We start from the raw sequence: 16,687 nt of genomic DNA, 5'->3' as shown, positions 1-16,687 counted from the left end.
TCAGAAAACACTTAATCAGTACCTCCAAACCTGGGCCTGGATGATGGAACTAAATAGACATCATCAGGCTTGTAGGTGACATCAGCTTGAGGAAAATGGTTGATGTATTGAAGGAAGCACTGGGCTACCATTCAGAGAAACCTTTACAAGGTGGATCAAAGGACTGATAGTAATATTGGATGGAAATCAAAAGCAAACAATACAAAGTCCTACATCGGGGTCAGAATAGCCTCACATGCAAGTACAGGCTGCAGACCAGCTGGCTAAGGAGCAACTCTGCAGGAAGGACTTGGAGATAAGGCAGGCAACAATCTGAACACAAGTCAGCACTGTGAACTTGCAGAGACAAGAGATACTGATCACAAATTGCAGTAAGGTGTCTTGGTTCTAGCCAGGACAGGGTTAATTTTTGCAGTAGCCAGGAGGGGGAATCTCACATCATTGATAGGAGTGAGGAAAAGGGGCTCTCTTGCCAGGAGAAAGGGTTCCTTCCAGTCAAGTGGAGGGAGCAGAAGGGCAACAATGGTTCCAAGCCAGAGGGAATGGTGGTGTGGTGCTAGGCCCCAGCCAGAGGGAGTGGTCAGGCTGGCGTGGTTGCACTCAGGTCGAGCTCCATGGTGAGCATTTTTGCATGAGAATCACTCTTTTGTACACTTTTGTTGCCAATATTGTTGCTGCTACTGTTATTTCATTGTTGTTTCCAGTAAACTGTTCTTGTCCCAACCATGACCTTCACCTTCTATGCCTCCAGTTCTCCTCTCCAGCCTGCCACAGGAGGGAGGGGGAGGGGGAGGGGAAGTGAGCAAGTGGCAGTGTGGTTTTACAAAGAAAGTTTTCAAATTTCCACTTTATAAACAGGAAAACGGAGGTAGAGAGAGACAAAGGTTATCTCTGAAGAACAGTTACTATTAAAACTTTGGTAGTTTCCATATGCTCCAAGCAATATGTGGGCATACTGCACTGAGACCATTCCTATATTTTTCAAGAAATTGTCCCAGCACATAAAACAATCAGAACATATTATACATGAATAAATCAGAATATATGAAGCAGATACAGAAGAGTAAAATTATTTGTTTAAAGTCAGACAGTGCATCCATAGAAAAATGGGAAACATAATGCCCATCTCTCACATCCCAGAGCACTGTACTCTTCTGAAGAGCATTCAGCAGCTTTCGTGATAGGGACATCTGCCCATCAGACACTCATCTAAAAATCAGCAATTCACTCTCCCTAGCTATAAATCATCACATTGCCTTGTCATTAAGACAGTCTGTCTTCAGAGACACTTATCCAAGCTTTAAGATTAATTCCACATCACTGCATTTTTATCTGCACCCCTGAAATAAGGTGTGAGAGTTAATAGAATTAGCTCTACTTTGTGTCTCTGTGAGAAAGTACAGATACGTACACACACTTTTTTTTCAGCTGTAATAGGTGTCTTCTTAAGAGAATGGCACGTATGACACAGACACGAGGTATTTCATGTGTGTGATGTTCAGGAGTAATTGAGGAATAATGTCAGTGGCAGTAGAGTGTCAGAAGCAACACAGGCATTACAAATTAAAGGTTCAAAGAGAACAACAGTTATTTGATGAATCATTTTGCAAAAAACAAGCTGCAGCACCACAGTCATTTTCTCTTTTACAAAGTAAGAAAAGAGAACATGTGACAATACACATACAGTCTCACAGAGCCACGGAACTGCAGTCCCCCTCCAGCACTTCCGCTGTTACTTCTCAAAAGCAGCCTGAAGAAATACTGGAATGCTGAGCTCTAGACAGTTGCTACTACAGAGTGAAAAAATATCACCTGCAAAAGCCACAAAGGTAAAGAAACCCCCTAAAATACAAGAAATGTGGGATACTAAGAAGTATAAAACCTGGAGAAAGATGATGAGATGATGAACGGAAATAGGCTATACAGAAATCTAAACATTCTATCAGTGTTTTTCACCCTGCAACAATTCCTGTAAGGAGATGGTACTAGTTTGGATGCACAGGATTTTTAAGGTCAACCTGTCAAAATGGAGAAATTCCAAATTGACCCTAGGAAGAAGCGCATGAGTTGACATCCTTCCCCACCCACCACCCCCAAATCCCACATTTGCAACTCTGTTTAGAGTCTATCCAAGTCGATCCAAATCCATCTTAAGATATCGGAAGCATCGAAGCATCTGCTTTCCAGTGCCTTTAGCACTTTGTGCAAGGTTAAAGAATCAACAAACCAAAACACCACAGTTACTGAGGGCAGAGCTGGCATACAAAGCAGTGCACTAACGCAACTGTACATTAAACCTTCCAGTAAGATTTTTAGTGTCTGAGTGGGCATGTTGTGCAGCTGATGACCAGCTGAAAACATTGTCTTGTCTAACAAGCTAGTTCCCCAGTTAGAAACTGTGACAGGTTTTGTGAGCACTTTGTGGGAGCTTTCCCCAAGGACAGAAAAGTTAAAGGATGCTAGGTGCCCATGTCCACGCTACCAGCTTTTGTCAGAGTAGAGAGATGAAAATAGCTTTTCTTGCTCTGGCAGCCAACACAGACCAAAGCATACACAAGGCCTAAGGGGACTAGAGGTGCCAGAGGTTACCTGGGCATGACTGCCAAGCTCTCACAGTGCTAGTGCTCCTGCCTTAGTGCATCGCACTAGGGAATATTTAGATTTTGGGGCTATTTTATTAAGCTCAGCAGAATCTGAAGTTTTGGATCCAGAACTCCTTTCTCATGTCTATCACAAGTGTCACTGAATAAGAGTGACTGATGCTTGCTAAAGGGCGTGATGTAAAGAAAAGAGTGCCAGTATCCTGGTTTTCTTGAGACACAAGACATCAGTCACTAGGATCATTAATCAAGTATTCATTGTCAGCAGAAAATACACTTAAAAAAAAAAAGAAAAAAAAAGAGGACAAGAACATACAAACATGTTCCTTCTTGTTGAGGAGAGTGTTTCTAATTCAGAATTTGTTACCTCTAATCAGTGTCCAGAACATCACAAATCTCCCTGTCAAGTGACAAACAAGTCAGTCCTAAGTTTCATTCATCAAGTGGCAATGCTGTTTGTCACACCCTCCTAGTTTAAATGAACGTGTGTCCCTCTTCCTAGAGTTTTACATTCTTTGAGGAGAGCCTAGTGTCATTTCTTTTCTTCTCCCTCTGCAGTTGTCTCTTCAGGGATGAGACAGTCCCCAAGTGAGCAAGCAAAACTGAAGTCACTACTGAATGCAACTAACTGAGTTTATCCTTGGAATTTAATTAAATTTTAGCAATTCTAAAGAAATAAAAGCTCCATTTATTTATTTATGGCTTCCTTTGTAAAATGTTCCTATCGATGTCTTTAGGAGATAGCAATATATAACAACACATATTAAGTCTCAATAGAGCACCATGCAAAATACAAAGAAACTCCTCACACTATCAAAGAAAAAAATAGCTTCAGGCAAAGACCTGTTCAAACAGCTAGGCCTTGCATGGTATCTAAAAGTCAGCTCTTTTAAAAACTCAGGGGAAGAAAATTCTAGCACTGCTTTCTTTGTACTGATGGTATTCAGCAACAGGAAAAATCAAGTTAGGGATCTAAACTATCATCTGGAGATCACCAGACAACCCAAATCCACTTGCAAATGTAAGCAATATTCCCTTTGAAGGGAAGGCTTTGAGATCCCAATGGTTCAGAAAAAAATTCAACTACAATTGTTCACATTTTCACAAGATTGCAGTATTTGATCATTTTTGTTCTCCACAATTTCAGAGCACATCACGAGTATGTTAGCTTGATATTCAGCACTAGAAACAAACAAAATACCTCTTGGTAATTGCAAGGTAGGTGTATTTTTAGAAATAAACTAAAACACATAATTGAAAATGAGAAGCTGCAAGGAAAAAAAAAGGAACATCCACTGAATGCTGACTCATTTTAAGACTAGAATTTGGCATCCAAAAGAGTAAAGAAACCTAACAAAAAACTACAAGATACTAAAGGAAATAGAAGAGAACCTGAACTCCAAACCAGAATGGGATGAAAATGTTGATTTGTTGGCATAATTTTGTTTCTGGTTGTACCCATTACTCTTATTTACCTCATGACAAGACACTAGCTGCAGAAATCCCAAGGAGATCAGTGAAATTTCTCAAAGTGAGAACAATGGTTCTGAAGACATTAAACCTTACCATGGCCTATAAAGAATTCATCACTATAACTATGCATGTAATTGAAAACATAGGTCCAGAATATCCAAGGATTGTGAATAAAATATTAGTAGACTGCCTCTGGATGTGCTATCCAAAGTTCACACTAAACCTAGTCATCCACATCTTTGCTTTGCTGGATAAACATCACTGGAGTAGCACTAAGCTTTTTAAGAAGGTGACTCATATCTAACAGGTTTTGAAGGTTCTGAAAAATTAATATACAGCCCTAGGTCTGAACCTGCAACATGAATCTGCTTAAGAAGAAGTCATCACTCTACCTGATCTTCCATCTCGTTGAATGTCCACATGATACCACTCTCCATCATTGGCTTTCTTCTGTGTGGCCTTGACTTTGATGGTCCCAGAACCCATGTCCAGCAGCAAGTAGAGGTTTCCGTCTAGAAGCTCAACTGCAAAGAAGTCTACCTTTGTATTTTTCTGGCTTCTGGCATCTTTCCTCTCCTGAGGCTTGCCATGGGTGAAAAGGATCAGTCCATTAGGTTCAGTGGTTCGGAAGTCAAATGAGATAGAGCCCATCCTTTTGGTATTCCATTTAGGCAGACTAATATAGGCCTCAGGTGTCTCAAAGCTGATGGGATCCAGCGTAGCCACGTTTTCACATACGAATTTCACTTCCCCGTAGATCTTCATCTTAGTATCACCAATCCGTGCCAAGCGAGACAGCTCCAGACGAATGTCATTATTCTTATAAACAACCTGCCAGACACAAGGAAAAGCATCATACATCAATCCTGCATACAATACAAATACCCCAATTACTTTCAGCCATGGGAGATGAACTTCTCCCAAAAGGCAGGGGGGAGCAGAAAGGAAACAGTGCAAGAGTCCGACATCGAGACATAGGGAGAAAGCTGAACCAGGAGTGTGTACAGAAATGACAGCAGCGGGTACTTTGCAGTAACTATAGATCAGATAAGCAGTCAGAAGAGAATATTTAACTGAAGGGCACTAAGAACAATTAACTCTACTACAGGCCCACTTGGCTGTAAAAGCTTTTGTACAAAAAATCCAGTGTGTGTCTGGTATCATGCTGTTATATTTGCATAAATCCCATACAAAATACATAACAAAGTGTAACCTCCATGTCCATCTCTACTAGCCACAGCAGGGAACTCAGTACCACCACTGTCATTTTGCTATTATTCCTACAAGTCCACTTAACTACTAGGAGAGAGATGCAAAAACATTTCAGCAAGTTGCTGTGAACTGTTAGTGATTGCCCTGTAGCTCCTAAAGAAAAAAATACACAAAGACTTGAAATTTCTCTTACCAAGGAATCTTAGATCACTACACACATAAATTTACCATGGAAACACCTGCATAGCTTACCCTCACTTTAAGAAATCTTCAGTCTCTATGCTAACACATAAAAACTCTTACATATTCAGTGCCTGGACTCTCTCTCTCTGGGTAAAGGACCAGAACTCTAAGTTGCTACAAGGATTGAAATTAGACAAGAGAAAACTCCCAAAAAGGCAAGCACTCCTGACCATGTCTGGCTTATTCAGGAGTCCAGACCTCCTACTCTTCTCTTTCTTTCAGGTACAGAATTAATTCCTGGAAAGCAGACTCCTCTCTGCCCCATGCCATTCTCACAGAGGCAGGAACTTAAGAAAGCACAAAACTAAAATATTTAAAAACTATACTTCCTCTCAACCCTCTCCATGCTTCCCAAACCGAGAACTGGCATACGCAGCAAGCAAAAGCACTTCTGCAACTAACACAATTTTTATTGAATTCATGTTCTGTAATGCTACTGGACTCTTATTTCTTCTAAGGAGTTATTATTTTAAAATACTTTGTGTCTAATACATATAGTATACACACATTTGATTTTTGCTTTCAAAATACTATCAGGATGAGTTGTCATTAATTTGTTATGAAATGAGAAGGGAAAGGAGATCTGCATTGTTAATTCTATAATCACAACAGGGAAGTCAGAGAAATGAGCATGCTGTAAATATTAAAAGGTGTGAGAAGTGAATGAGGGATAAGCTTCTAAATGAGGTGACTTCAGGATGAAAAAAGTAAATGAAATTACAATTCAACACATTCATAGTAAGCAAAGAATTTCCAGCTTTCACTAAGCATTAAAAGAGAATTTCCCCAGTGCAGTCAGCACAGTATCAGATTTTCTTTCACAAAGGCAAAACACAGAGCAAAAGGAGAAGCCAGCTATTAAATCCCATTTGGAGACATAGCACAAAGCTGTAGTTCCTCCCAGCAGAGGACAGTATTGACCCACAGTAGCTTGTTTTACTCCAATTCCCAATAAAATGCTCTGCCCTCACACAGGCTTCAAAAACATTAAGTCTATTAATAGCTGAAACAGGAATAAAATACATTTTCAAATTTGGGACTGTACTAGTTTCATTGTATGGATATGGGTTAACCATGTCAAATGCTCTCATTAGACAGACCATACATGTGCTTTCATTGACACAAGGGTATGCATTCTAGCCTCCCCTCTTGCCAGACAATAACGTCCACCTCAGTCAGACTTTAGTTCTGAGCACTGCATGAAGTCCTGTCTCTGCTTCTCAAAGAAAAGGAGGAAAATAAATAGAAAAGCTAAGAGGATGGAGCAGGATACTTTATGAGGATAGCCTGAAAAGGCCAGGGCTCATACTTAGAGAGCACTGAGGAAAATGCGATTGAAGTTTACAGAAGATGGAGAAGGTTAACGTAGAACTGCTCTATGCCAAACCCAGCAGTAATAGAACTAGAGGCACACGCTGAAACTTGTATGAAGTCAGTTTAAAATGGATTTTTAGAAGTACTTATTTACAGAGAGGGTAGTGAACTTCTGGAGCTTGCTGCCACAGGAGGTCACGGAAGTAGGGTCAAAAAGAACTAGAATGAAAAATGGACACCAAGTACACAAATTGACACTAAAGCAAAAAGGTAGGAATGGATCTTCTAACAATCGTAAACTAATAGCAGTGGATGCTATGGGTGCATAAGGGAATGCACCCTTGATAGCAGCCATGGTCACACGTTCCCCCAAAATAGCACTTGCATTCACCACTGCTGGAGACAGCATACTAGGTACATGAATTGACCATTCTTCAGGCCCACTAGGGTTTACGGCTTTGGTGCAATATTGCATTTTTGGTTTCACACCAGTATGGACTTGCTTTGGTGGGAAAGAGAATGCCTGGCCTGCATGAACTGTGTCTTTAATGATCCTAACATAGGAAAACTGCTCTTATAGGATACTAATAACAGTTGCTCAAACCAACACTCCTCTAAACTATATCTTGACCCAGACTTTCCACAAATGAGGAGCAGATAGGTAGCAAAATAGCCTACATATGATTGATGGCTGGTGCTGGGTTGTATCTAGTCATGACTCAGGAATAAGTTTTCAGCAACCTCTGCAGGTTGCTGGTAGAAGGAATATCACATTCACGTGAGCAGCTTCCACGTACAGCTGAGGCACATACAGGTTACATCTCCCTCTTTGAACGTATTTGATACTTAAGTAACAGCTCCCATCTCTCCTGGAGAAATGCAGAGGGTTTGCCTCTCGATTTATTTGAGGTTTAATGCCGACTGCCTCTTATTTCAATAGTCATACCGGTAGCACAGCTGGAAAATCTTGGGGACAGAAGACTCTCAGAGGAACTGGAGAAAATTACACATACTTAGTTGTAAACCAGAAAGTCACTAACAATGAATAATCTGAGAGCAAGTTTGAAAGGACAGACCAAAAAAGCAAGCAAAGAGGATGACCTGAGGAAGAGAGGATAAAGGGTGTTGAATAGGTACAAGATTTCTGAATTCAATCTTTTCAAAGACACAGATCCACCCCAATCAGAATCTCCAGTATTCAAGTGTTTGTTGTTCTAAATTATTTTCTTAAGGGAAAAAAAAAAAGAAAAAAACCTAGTTTGAGAACTCTAAAAAGCACCTGTCTTTAAGGAAAAAAGTACAACTATTTCCATAGCTGACTTGTGTTACTGACAGATACATTTGGACATGAATATCTTGACATATAATCAGGTATACCAGAACTCTCAGCACAGCAAAAGAAAAGGATAAAAATAATCCTTGGGTGTAAAACCAAAGCAAATCCTTGGCAAGAACAGAGAAATGTTAAGGCAGCTTCTGATAACCACAGTTCAATTGTTAAACCAAAGGTTCAAGAATGAAAAAAGGGAATATAATTAAATGACTGGAATGCATGTCCCATAGTGAAGAACATTCAAATTCAGTCTATTTAATAGGTAGAGGTTGAAAGGTGATCCGATTACAATCTGTGAGTACCTGTGCAGAAAATCAAATGTGACAATAGAGGGTTCTTCAGTTCACGTGACAAAGGAACAGGGGAATCTGGGGGCTAAAAATTGAAGTTAAAGAAATTCACATTTTAAAATATTATGACTTATTTTACATGAGGGTAATTTGCTTCTGAAATAATTTACTATAGGTTATGGTGTGTTCTCTGCTACTGGCAAATTTTAAATTAAAATAGTATCTTGTTTTCTCTAAAAGATACCGTGAGACAGGAATTAATTATATAGCAAATCAGCCTAGATTATCATAATGGCTCTTTCTGGCCTCGTAACCTATGAATCTTTGTGTTTTAATGAAATCAACAGATGCTTCAGTGCAGTTTCCAGGACAGATGAAACACATTCTTCCAAACTGTTAAAACTACTTGGTAAAGGAGTAGATGCTGCTGTCAGTTCTGGTGTCACTTATCACCAGTGCTTTCAGTGAAGTTGTTTTTGGTTTTTTTTGGTTTTTTTGTTTTTTTTTTTTTTTATGTGTTTGTGATCCTACCTTGCAACATATCATTAAAAATGAAGGCAAGTAAAAAGTCTTGGACAAAAGAACTTGACTCTATAGTTTAAATATATAAGCTACGAGAACTAGTTCCTTAGAGTTACCTGCTGCAAGCTAGAGAAGAAAAATTTTCATGTTTCACTGAGGCAGTTTTCTGCCACCAGAAGAATCTACCATCTGCATAGCACTTCCTACCTTGCAGTGTCATGAGTAACCTCTGGACCAATTTGAAGGCTCTTCAGTACGCCAAAATACTAATTGAAACCCACACCTCTAACTCCAAATGAGGCCATGACTGACTCAGAGTGCTGTCCCTCACTTGAACATGATCTAGTATCACTCTGGGACATGGCTTCCATAGCAACTGAGAAGTAAGCAAAGCAATAAAACAGCACCCATTTTTATCAGATGCTTCCTAAACAAACCTGACCTCGCCTGTTCAAATAGAGACAAGCTTGAATTCATCCCATGTCCAATATATGTATCCCTCAGAGAAGGTCTAAGGGAGTCAAGGACATAATTTCTGATACAGATATACACATCTACCTTACAGTTATTTTGGGAAGGAAGGTGGAAAATAGAAAGGGGAAAAGAAATTACTAGCAAAAGCTATGCACAGAGCATTTGAAAATTAACTGTCATTCCTCCAATCTTTAAATTGCTTTATATTCCAAAAATTAAACAAGAATAATGAAAAATTGTTTTTTTTCCTTTTCTATGAGGACTGCTTCTAAATAATCTTTTAAAAATTAATATTAACTGTTCAATGCCTTTGTTTGATAAATTTGATCAGTATAAATGGATGGTCAGGGATGGGAAAGTCCTAATATACATGGACCTGATGATCAGCACGAGAATTTCATGATATCTATGACATTTTGAGGGGGAAAAAAAGGAAAAAACCTTAAATTGTGTTTCTTATAAATCTGCTGAGAAAGAAGAGTTTGTTTCAGGCAGAGATAAAACAAATAGGCAATCTAGTTTTGCGTTTTCTTAAAAATGACAACTTTGCAATTCTGAAGCATTCAAGGAATTTCTCCAGCTAAATCTTATAAGTTTCACTCATGGGTTAATGAGAGTTCTAATCAGATGGCTTTTCACAATGATGAAAAGCATCTCTTTGCAATCAAGTGAAGTTGCAGATAGAGAGGGAATGACAAAAAGTGAGGAAAAATTATGTGCTAAACTTGGCCAGCAGCCAGTATAAAAATGTCTCTCCAAGTTGGTACTATTAAGCAGGAAACATGATTTCCAGTGCAGGCTGGGCACAGGCATGCTCCAAAGGGGAATGGTTGCTGATCACCTGGCAAAGTAGATGATCACGGTGGAAAAGAGCAACAACCTGAAGGCTGCATATGTTTAGCTAGCTAAGAAGAGCCCCTCCAAAGTTCAGCCAAATTTTTCACCTATTTTATTCTATGTTTCACTATTTGCTTTTTTCTGTCACAGGCTGCCCCCTTCACCAACTGTCCATATCAATTCTCAGAAGGGATAACTGTGAGACATTCAGACTAGAGCCTTTCTGAGACCTCCCTAAAGGCACCTGCACTGAACCAGACAAGTTTCTGCAGCTTAAGAAAAAAAAAAAAAATCACAGTTTACCCACTGGTTTATTAGAACGGTGTTTTTCTAGCCTGCTCTGATGAGCAAGAAGAAACAAACACACCAGTTAACAGCACTTTACATTGTTTGGGGCAGACTATCTATGAAGCAATCCAAGGCTTCAGTGATGGGCAACTAAAGCTGCTACACTTGTTTAAAGAACTGTGTGTGGATTGTGGACACCTGGTCTAAACATATTTGATGGCTCACTGGGATAAAAAACCTTATTCAGACAATATACAAGCACAACCACGATTTACCACACTGAAAGAGTTAATTTACCTGTCATAAAAAACAATACATTGAACACTGATGAAAAGTAACTGAAACCCCACAAGTAAGACTCAAATATGATTTGTGCTATGCTGATTAAAGTAATGTGATTCCCCATTTCATCTCAGTTATGTTTAACAAAGAATACATGTTCACCCAGCACTGAGGAATATATGCAGTGCAGGGAGCTGGGTGTGCTGCTGCAGTGCGAGCTGTAGGTTGAGCCTGAGCTCAGGGTAGCAGGAGCCTGAGGCGAGAGGTCACGAACTAGTGCTTGCCCTTTGCACAACAAAGGTCACAGGGACCTGTGGGCCAGCCAGGTCATCAGACACCCAGAGACACAGCAGGAGCCAAAGATCCCAGACTTTGGTGCACTTAAATTGTGAGGATATAAAGGTCCACATATTCCTTTGTTCAAGGTCCCTCTGTGGAGGCACCCAGCTCAAGCTGTTATTTTGTTACTTAGTTATTGCATCAAGATGAAATTATTTTAAGGATCCAGAGGTTTAAGACTCTGCAACGGGAAACCTAGGGTCAATCTGGTAAGGAAACCTGTGTTTCACAGCTGTGAGAGTGGCATGTGTCACTGCGAAGGGGCCTCTACCTAACTTAAATGCTGTGAGTGTAACGGCCAGAGTGGCTCATAGATGGTCAGATGGGAAAGCTTCCTTAACGCCCAACTAAAAATAGGAACAGTGTGAGTAAAAAACCTAAACAATAAAGCAGAACTACTTCAAGCTTCCCTAATTTTTTTTTTCCACCTTATGAATCACTTAGAGGTTCTGAACAACTTCTGGTTTTATGGAAAACTTCAGAAGATAAAAGAGATTGATTTTAGTTTCAGAAGACTTGTAGGAAGATACAGAGAAGCACTCCCTGAAGTAGGATATAAGGAGAACCAGTTAAAAAAGGACTGAAAAAGGCTGGGTGGAATTTCTTAAGCTGATTTAGTGAGAATATTTCCTTAACACATACAGAAAACAGAGGACCCAGGGTTTCACTGTGATCCAAAAAAGTGACATCACAATGGGGGCATGACCATCAGTGATATGGCAGTAGCCAGGTAGTTTGCATATGGCCAGGCACGGGCATGAGGTTGTTGTGATGTTACTGACGGCCCCACAATTACATCTTGTGAAAAACATGATGGGATTTATCAGAAATTATATATATTTATTTGGGGGAAAAAAAGGGATGACTCTGTCTAGAGGGAGGAGAAACCTTTATATAGTTGAAAGAGAAACACACCTCTTGCTCTGAAGGATTCTGTATTAGCCTCAAAGACTAAAGCAGTTTCCGCAGCTACCAAAAGACACAGCATGGGTAGCAGTAAGATTAAGTAGATTTGGCTGTACCATGAACTATGATTTGAGGATGAATCCTCTTTTGCATTGGAAGCATTCTCCATTGCTACAGAAACTTTAAGTTCTGCAGTAAGTGAAGAAAGGGATCACAGAAAATAAGATATCATTCCTGGATTTATTAAAATATCACTTTGCCACAGATTTTTCTAAGCAATTCTGAGAAAGCCACCTAAACTCAATATTTTCTAAAGTATATTCCTCACATCGTGGTGGTCAATTCGAGATCATGGAATTGGTTTTGCAGAAGTGCTCATTAGCCAAAATCTGTAAGAGAATAAATACAGCAAAATGTTGAAGGCATTTAATTGTGGATTCAGCCGCACAAACTGAACTTTCCTCTTGTTTATGTTATATTCAGCCTCCATTTGGCCTGGTAACAGAGAAGATAAAAGCTGCAGAACAGGGAAGTCAAGATGGCCAGCTGTGATGTTTCTCACATGTTCATCTCTGTGTCACAGCAAAGTGTTTAAGGCCATAGACACAGTCATACCTCATGGTAGGCCCTGAAAAGCAACTTGTACCTTGGATATGTTTTTGCACATAAGAAGGACACAGAGAAGATATGTCTGTAGTACACAAATATTCATCCATATTCATCCATAAACAATAACGAGGAAATCCTATGTTCTACACTGCAGTGCAGAGGTAAAAGAAGACAGAAGAAATAAACACTTAACAGCTACACAGAGAAAATCATTCGTTGGTGCATCCAATGATTGAAAGGTACATCCTGGAATGTATGGAGATGGATAAGGAAATAGTGTTGCACTCTGCTAGAAATCATGTATAGTGTGGAGAATTGCACTTCAAGAAAGGATTGGAACTATTGGAAAGAATCCTGACAAGAGCAATAACAACAACCAGGGCTCTAGAAAAGAAAAGCAAGTTTGAAAGGAGACATTATAACAGCATTCAAATAGAAAAAGGCTGTTACAAAGCAGAATGGAACAATCTCTTTTTTGAATCTAGGCTGAAAAAGGACAAGAAATAATTGGCAAAAATTACAGCAAGAAAGTGTTACAACTGATGTTAGGAAAAGCTTTTTTAATTTAAGAACAGCAGAGCACTGGAAAAGATTGCCTGAGGAGCAGCCATCACTGGAAACCTTTAATTACACAATAAAAAAATTCTTGTCGAGACTCAGATGTCATCAATTTTGTTTTGGCATGGTTGAAGCATAAGGGATTAGATAACCTCTCATGATTCGTTCCAGTTTCATTTTACATGTTTCTGTGTTGGGTGGGCAGAGGAACATGTGAAAGGGCAAACTATTCCATATCTAAAGACTTACCTAGTATTTGATGCACAGAAAGGAAGAATAAACCTTATAATAACACAATTCTGACATCTCAAAAATTTGAAGAGCTTAAATTTACAAATGACCTTCTTAGCTAATGAAGGCTTGAAAGCTCAAAGAAAAAAAAAATCATCATCAAAACAGCTTATTTACCAGAACACAGTAGTTGACTTCAATTACATTCATTTCGGTATTAAGCTTATACAGACATCCACCAGTTACAGAATACTCTGCTCCTCCCAAGTGCATCCTGAAATCTCAGATTTGTCTAGCAAGCACAAGCTAAATCTGTCTAGCTTGGTTCAGTGATGAGTAAGTGAGGAAATGATTACTGTCAAGTGTCTTAAGGATTTCATCTGAAAGGCAGAGAGGAATTATTTTAGGATGCCCCCATTGATCATTTAGGGCTTAAACCTTATTACACAAGACATTGAAAATTGTATCAGACAATGACTCAGCAAATAAAACTCCACTTAGTGATTGTGTTGTATTTCAAATCCACCTAAGGTTGTGCAAGTACAAAAGACCTATCTCAGGAAATAGATCTGTTTAGTATGGCTGGGTGAATGTTTCCATGAGGATGGCTTTCTAACACAGAATTCTATTTCCCTAGCAGAGAATTAGCAATGAAATGCTTCACTTCAAGCCGTAACAGCCAAAAATGGCAAGTTTAGTTTCATCACACTTAACAGAAAACTTCTGCATGAACTTACCATAACATAAACCAGTATTTTCCAGGCATTGCATTTACTTTACTTTCAAAAGTGATCCCCATTTTTACCTCTGGTTTGCATTTCCTATGGAAATGCTTTTATATGACATAATGTCAGTGTCCCACCTGATCTCAGCAGACACAAATGACTGCTTTTGCCACAAAGCAGTTTAACCATATAGTCTGGTCCCTATGGGAGAATGGACAGAAGGGCACTATAGAACAGCTACCATATAGAACTGAACTGGACAGGAAAATATAGTTGTTGTTAAACTGGTTCCAGAGAATTTGGGGTCAGCTCAATAATCAATATGAAATAATCTGAATCAGAAAATATTAGAATACTACATATTAATTCAGTTTTGAAGATTTGACGGATTTCCATTTAAAAAAATAACTCTGACCAGCAGCAATGAAAACAAATGTTGGCTAGAGGAACTCCTTTGGGACAGAAACTCTTAATTTCACTCAGCTTTACACTTCAGTGATAAAATGCGTTTTAATGACAACACTACTACTGTTTACAGTCTTCTGTGAGAATACTGAATAGATATTGCTCACTCACAGGTATGCAGTTTTTCTCCACTGCCTATCTTCCCTAGCCAATATGCCTTGAGCCTGCTTCACCAGAATACCCCTGGCAGGTACAAAAAGGTATTTCAGTCTCCATATGCCAGGCAAGCATTAGTGTCACTGCTGAGGCTTCCAATGTGCTAAGCCAATTGTGACAACCACAGTGGTGTTTTCTATGGTTTTTGTCATTTGTCCAGCAAAAAACAAATTGAAAACATTTACCATTAGATATGGGAGAATACATGCTTAAAAGTGAGTATTGCTCAAATAACAATGTGATTAGAGCAAGAGGGGAAGTATTTTTATTTAATATTGCGTAGACTAAGTCTAAAAACTTGAAGTGGTGCCACTGAAGCAAGATGGTGTCACTGTAGCTGGATTCTAGCAGCTGAGGGTGCTGCATCTCAGCATGGGTCTCCCTCCCGCAGCCTTAGCACAAAGGTCTCAGGGGCACTGGTATCTCCTTCCAACCGCAATGTCAGCCAAAGAAAGAGGCATGCCTTCAGCTAGGCTCTCCTCCTGTGAGGGAGCAAAGACACTCTGGGTATGCTGGAGAAGTGTTATGGGCAGGATGGCATTATCCCACGGCTGACACCATCTGTCACAGGGCACTTCAGAGGTCAGATGGACTGGTGAGGAGGAGAAGGAGGAGGACCTGCCTCCGTATGTCTAGAACAAAATACCATGGGATTCTAAACTTTTTTTTTAATGCCTCTCTTGTTGTCCTGTGCAAAAACCTGCCAACACTGACATGTCTCCAGGATCTCTTTGCTCATCTCTCTTCAAATTCCATGGCACTGAACAAAGTTCAAACCCTCCACAGGTAGGATTTCCCAAACATTTATCTCAGCTGCACCTTATGCTGAAGAAAAACAGAGAGGTAATGAACTAAGTATTTTCTTGAATATTTGCTATAGAGGGCAGGGAATACAATTTATTCCCTACCTTCAAGAGACATTGAGAGAAAAATACTGTCTTCTTATAATCCCCACCTTTATGTGACAAAAAGAACCATAAGCTCATTATGTGTCTCTAAAAACTCTCTCATCTGTGACCTCCAGCTCTACTAATGAATTGTAGCACTAATGAAAGGAAGAGGGGAAAAACATTTTTTTAAATTAAATATCTATCTTCTGTCAGAAGCCACCCAGCTGCACCAGTCACTTTAGCACACAGTGCAACACTGCCTGAGACCAGTAAAGGGAGGTTGGAAATGGGACAGTTCCCCCTCACCAGCTCATTGGCTTTCATCTGGCCATCAGCGAAAACCTTCCTGACAAAACTGTCTTCCTTGCCCCCACCATATTTATAGGTTTCTAGGGGAAGAGAAGTATTCACACATGCAGAGTCCAGTGGCACTACCAGTGTCTACCAGGGCTGCTGACAAAACTTCATCCCTTATTCAACCTGGAAGCTGCATGCATGGAGTGTAAGTCCAGTGGCTCCTGGGGTAAAAGAAGGGATGGGGAAGCCATCAGTGCAGCCTGAACTGCTGCCACCATCAGAGACCATTAAGAAAAGCACGTGAAAGGAGAAAGATACAAAAGCAAACAAGGGCACATGTTCCAGTGGAAGCACTGAATGGAGAAGCAGAAACAGGAGGTAGATGAAGGCCTGAGCAACCAATTCTGCACTAGATTACATTTCCCTCTCAAAGTAGGTAGGCTGCTGCAAGCAGGAGCAGAGAGAGCTCTTTGGTAAGGAGAGAGGTCAGGACTGGAGTCAGCATTGAGCACCAGACAAAAAGAGGCACGTGATTAGCTGGTTTCACTGCACAGTAGGCCTGATTCTGCAATAGGCAGAGAGTTTTCAAAGCTCTCAATACTGGTTTTTCTCTGCAGTCCACCTATCATTGGGTATTCTTTCT

At 39.9% G+C, this 16,687-nt stretch overlaps 1 protein-coding gene across 1 annotated transcript in view; it reads right to left on the bottom strand.

Moving 5' to 3' along the window:
• NRXN3 (neurexin 3) overlaps nucleotides 1-16,687 on the bottom strand; it is a 744,047-nt gene that overhangs the window by 427,576 nt on the left and 299,784 nt on the right. The window contains exon 8 of the mRNA XM_027883699.1: nucleotides 4,466-4,904. Coding sequence (XP_027739500.1) covers nucleotides 4,466-4,904 — 439 coding nt within the window. The remainder of the gene's footprint in view (nucleotides 1-4,465; nucleotides 4,905-16,687) is intronic.

Source organism: Empidonax traillii, unplaced genomic scaffold, assembly GCF_003031625.1.
Source record: "Empidonax traillii isolate 1590-97213 ecotype Southwest subspecies unplaced genomic scaffold, ASM303162v1 scaffold132:size1788729, whole genome shotgun sequence".
NCBI lineage: Eukaryota > Metazoa > Chordata > Aves > Passeriformes > Tyrannidae > Empidonax > Empidonax traillii.
The sequence above is the reverse complement of the archived record's forward strand: the minus strand, read 5'-3'. Positions and strand labels throughout refer to the sequence as shown.